Source organism: Hibiscus syriacus, unplaced genomic scaffold (genome assembly GCF_006381635.1).
Source record: "Hibiscus syriacus cultivar Baekdansim isolate YM2019G1 unplaced genomic scaffold, ASM638163v2 tig00113725_pilon, whole genome shotgun sequence".
Taxonomy (NCBI): Eukaryota; Viridiplantae; Streptophyta; class Magnoliopsida; order Malvales; family Malvaceae; genus Hibiscus; species Hibiscus syriacus.
Genome location: NW_024063471.1, coordinates 17,583,146 through 17,588,667, shown reverse-complemented (window position 1 = coordinate 17,588,667; position 5,522 = coordinate 17,583,146). Strand labels below are relative to the sequence as shown.

The 5,522-nt window shown below is 33.5% G+C and overlaps 1 protein-coding gene across 1 annotated transcript; it reads right to left on the bottom strand.

Annotated features, from left to right (window-relative positions):
• Positions 1-1,440: 1,440 nt before the first annotated feature.
• Positions 1,441-2,485, bottom strand: LOC120187355. The gene is made up of 2 exons (XM_039191092.1): positions 2,167-2,485; positions 1,441-1,713 (listed from the first exon to the last, which is right to left on the bottom strand). Exons 1-2 carry the CDS (start codon positions 2,167-2,169, stop codon positions 1,465-1,467), a joined length of 252 nt encoding a protein of 83 aa, XP_039047023.1. The 5' UTR covers positions 2,170-2,485; the 3' UTR covers positions 1,441-1,464.
• Between the last annotated feature and the right edge of the window lie 3,037 nt (positions 2,486-5,522).

Below are 5,522 nucleotides of genomic sequence, written 5' to 3'. Positions count from 1 at the left end.
GGATCCACTGCTCTAATATGATGCCGATTCCCTTAATAATTATATAAAAGGCCAGCGGTTTGCATGAAACATACAATGAATTTATAATTAATTAATATCTATAAAGCACATAGATATCATGTATCGGCTCTTTATATCCCCCAAAACATAATCTGCTTTACAAGTTTCCGTATCCTACACAGAATTTGGAATATATAGGTAAAATTATGCAAAAGTTCCGGATATATATTTACCTAAAGGACCACATTCCATTTACAAATTTCGTGTTTATCTGAAACTGGATTATAAGATAATGAAACAGTGGACAAGTCTCTACTATATAAAGCCACCCTACTCTTGTATTTCGTACCAGTCAGTACTTATCATTTGATCAATTGATCTCGAGTCCAATAGCTAGGCAGGAATTAAGATGGAATCCGATCGCAAGCACCAAGGGTTCTTCAAGGGGAAATTGACGCTGTTCTACCGAGCTGTCAAGGCAGCACCAGCAGCCAAGCAATACACCGGCAAGGTCAAGCCAAACCAGGGTTCTTCTGCAACATCGTCAATCAGCTTTCAAGTTCACCGGGATTATATGATTTCCCAACCAAAGCGATTCTCATTCATTGTACCAGCTGACAAGAACCGAGAAAATTTGAGCCAAATCAACAACTTCTTTGGCGTTGCTGCTGATGAAAGTATTGATATTAAGGCTGCTACCTACATCTCTTCTGTTCAAGAACGTTTCAAGCATGAAAGGAACAATTCCGAACGAATTAAACTCCAAGAAGTTTCTCACTAGAGAGCAATGAATAATCGTATAGCTCGTAGTATCAATGCTCAATTGAGTAATAAGATTTTATGTCCAACACTTATACCCGATGCATATATAAACAAGAGTATGAGATACGACTCTTCAAGGACCTTCCACATACATGAAAAAACTTGAAAAGAATGAACATACATGAAAGGACCCTTGAAGACGTTCCATAATTATCTGTAATTGTCTTATATATAATTAAACATAGTTAATGTTGTCTTAGGTTGAAGCGCTTTTGACTTCTGATACAGATTTAACTATGATCATTTTTATGACATAACACAAATCCAGAATTTAGCATAAAACTACACAGTTAGGATCACTAATAATCAGTAAACTACTAGTATGAAACTATCAGATTGTGCAAGTGAACCAAACCAGAAAATGGAAGTATATGGTGAATGGTATTGCTAAGGCCACTCGTTTCTGCATAGCCCTGTTTTGTGCTGGAAATTGGTTTAATGTAACCCCCTAGACAAATGGTTGCTTTCTTTTATCAATGGCAATTCACATAAAACAATAAAATATGAACTTCGTCATAGGAGTGAAGAAACTGGATTGGTAAAAAGTAAAAACACTAATACAATCCAAACACTGTTTGACATCTAAAGAAACTTCATCTGAAATGATAATTTTTTTAAAGGAACAAACAGCATGGAAATTTTCTACCCTGAAGAAATATGAATGCCAACAGCAATGACAAATATGGTGACTAGACCAAAGAATATGATGGTGTGAACAAAAATGGAGATGGGACTGGTCTGAAAGTTGGCGAATTCCACAGCTCTTTTGTTTCCAGGCAGTTGAAACAGCAACCCTGGTGAGCACAACACAAACAGCACCACTGCTACCACTACCGGCCCCCAATCTCCCGACATCCCTCTTCTTTTTTGTTTCCAGCCACAATATTTCTCCTGGGATTTATGTGTGAAAGGATTGAGAATATGTAGGAGAATTTTATAAGCAAATTGCTGCATAAGAAGGCTAAGTGAACCTCATATAGAAACAGCCATTTAAAGACAAAAGGAGATTATTGAATATGGAAAAGAGAGGAGCAGGAGACAAAGCAAAAGGTTGATGACCGACCGAAAGAGGAACCTTGGGTTGGACGTTGTTTTGGCAGTAACAACCCCCTGGACGGCCTAATATGGCCAAATCCTTGTGTTGACAAAGGAATAAACGTCTATGAAGCTAAATGATGAAATAGACAATTTTCATATGACAAATCGCTTGGACTAATTATTTCAGATGGTCAAGGTTAAGCGATTGGCCAAATATCATCAAGAGTTTTGTTTTTCTAATACAAAGTTAACAAAGTAAAACCCACTAGAGATCTTGAGGAGAGAGACCAATAACGAGAGTCTCACCATGCAGGGCAAAGCTCAGCCAGTGTAGATATGTAGGTGGACAGCGACGCCGACAATCAAAACAGCATAGATGGCAAAGAAGAGAAGAGTGTGGATAGCAATGGCCTTGCCATTAGTTTTCATGCTCCCAAACTCCAGCTGCTTGTTTGTTCCCTGGTAATGAAAACAAAAGTACTTGTGATAGCAACACAAAAAGCAAGCCCAATCTGCCATTAGATATATTTCCTCCTCTTCACAACTATCCTCACTAGAACTTCAGAAATTAGAAGTGAAGTCTGCCTTCTTTTTCCAGAGGAGAAAAGTGAAATTACTAGATTGTTGCTGGGTAGCAATAGAGTAAGGAAGAGAACTATGGGGTTATGGCCGTGAGAACCAAAGAGCTGACAGAGACGTGGGAAGTGGGAATCATTTGTACGCGCTAGAAAAACAAGAGTGTGTGACTTGTAGCGATTAGATTATGTTTGGTTCACAAATTTTTTTTAAATAAAAAATAATTTTTTATTTATTTTTTTTGTGTTTGATTGGTAAAAACATATTGAACGATGTAAATCATTTTCATGATCAAAAAAATTTTCTTTATATTTTCTGTAAAATGATATTATCTAATTTTTTGTAAGTTATTTTTCAAAATTTTTACTTCAAAACATAAACACTCAAAATCATATTATTTTATGTATTTAATATTAATATAACATTTTGTTGACTGATAAAGCAGCTAACAACCATGGAAGGTAGTCGAAGGGTAGTTTAATTCATGAGGAATAAGGCTAGAGTGTATATTGTTCCTCTATGCTCTCTCTGAACTCTGAGTTTGCTTTTTGTGGTATTAAATTTTTAAATGAATCATTTTAATTGGGTAACTATTGAGTGGAGCTATGTCTGTGAAATGCTAAGTCCCTCGAAATGGATTATTCTGGTGGTTTTATTTGGACAAAATGTTTCGTCATTCAAAAGGAAAAGTTTTAGAGAAGTTTTTTTTTCTTCTAACCTATAAATAGTGTCCTTTATGGGTTTTTGGAATTTTTCCTATTTTCTTTGTTTGTTCTTTTTCTTTTAAGAATTGTAGGTGAACCTTTTTTACTTTTCTACTTTTTATTCTCCTTCTTTATTCTACTACTTCTCCTTATATCCATGACTTTCGATTTTCTTTCAATGTTGGTGACTAGTGATTTATACAACTGTAGTACATCTGAGGAGGAGATGTCTTGGACTTGAGAATGTAAGGGTATTTGTTGCTATAAGAATATTTTATACTAATTTGGTTTGGCAAAAGGATTTCATTGTTTAAGTGAGAGCGGTGGGGGTGTGATGTTACAATAAATGTTACAACAATCATGCAAGTATACGTATCGTATTCAAGTAGTAAAATGTACACTACAAGTGCATCTGATGTTGAACCCACATATAATGAATCCTACAAAAGATTTGAAATGGAAAGTATCCAAAAGATATGTGTTTGAAATGATAAGATAACAAAAAGATGGAAAGTATACAAAAGATGGAATTGTCAACAATGTAGTAGTATTTAGGAGAGCAGTGAATCAAGGGTTTAGTAAATGCAACTATAATTTGGTAATTCTTAGTATGATAATGTTGTGATAATGTATTTATGCGATGTGCTATGATTAACACTACTCATTCATGACACATAAGGTCAATCCCACCACCTGCACTTAGTTTCCTTACACAATAGTGCTAATATAAACCTACAACTGCTATGCTCTATGGCATGCCAATTATACTCTGTTCTTCAACGACATACTTGAGCATAGTATAATTTATTTAATCCATGGCATCACATATTCATGTAATTAACATTAGGGTAGTTAATACCCGAAATAACTTTCATGACAAAATATCATATATATTAGTGATCAATGCATTATGATTTCACACTTTGACATATCAAGGTCATGTCGATATTATGAATAATGACATAATATCATGCTGATATAAACAAGGTAGACTCAGTGTAAGTATGCCTGATGATGTATAAAACATCCATGTATAATGTCATGCATGCATTGCACTCATCTTGACACTTGATAATTTTCAAAAGATTTTCCTCACTATGCTCCAAACTTAATCCTTTTTATACTTAATTTGCTTCGAACGCAAAGTCAATCACGATCTGTACAAAATCATACATTTATATAGATACATATGTTAATATTGTACTAACATAAATACATTTCCAAAACAAAATCCATAATCATACTTGAAACTTATTCACCATTAAATAATTCAACACTTATTAATTCTTTTAATTTGGCACAAACTTTTCAAACTTATATAAATTGTTCCTTCACCATTTTACCACTCAAAGTTTAAATGCAAAAATTCCAGCATTGAAATAATTATCACCCAAGCACATATACAAAGGCATAATTACAATTAAACACCCAAACTAATTGAATATTACATATAAATCACAAAACTTTCCAAAATGATCAAATTTCACATCCTAACACTCATTTGAATTCCCAAACAATAATTTCCAGCATAGTACATCGATTATAGAACAATTACACAACAACCCTTTATATTTCAAAAATTATCGATTTGGTCCCCTAACTTTTCAAAAATTACCAAATGGTTCAAAAACAATTTCTAAGGCTTGTAGAATAATTCCTACATCCCTTACATAATTTTTCCAAAATTTTTATCATCCATTTATGCCTTGGCTGAATGTTCCAAAGCTCCTAGACTAGGTTTTTCTTGTTTTTGCTCAATTTTGATTCGATTCAAGCATAAAATAAACTTCCATCCACCCTTACAACATCTTTACAATCAAATCCCTAATCTAATTTCAACAAAACACAAAGTTTCCCTAACTTATAGTTTGGCCGAATATTATAGAACATTTTCTAGGAAGATTGAACATGTTTTAATCATGACACAAGCTTAAAAATGAATCTACAACCTCAAAAAAATCAAGATTCATCATCAATTCCATAAGCCCTAATATGAAAATAAACCCTAGAATTTGGGATCTTTGAATTCAAGCAATATTAGCAAGCATAAATGGTACAAAAAGATAACATTTTTCGTGTAGAATAATTTTCTATTTCACGACGTAACTCAAAATCCAAAGGAAGTTGCTGAAAAATTAAAAAGAAATTTTCTCTCACCTTTGGAGTAGCTCACGGCTTGGGAGGAGGAAGATGAACAAAATAACATGAAAATTTAGATTAATTTCATGTTAATTTACCTTTAATTTAAGCTTAAATGAATATTTTATTCATTTAATGGAGAAAAATCCAATTTACCTTCAATGAAACTTCATATTTACCACAAAACCAAGACACCTCAACCTTATCATCTTCCAAACGTCAAAGATGAACAAAATATTTCAC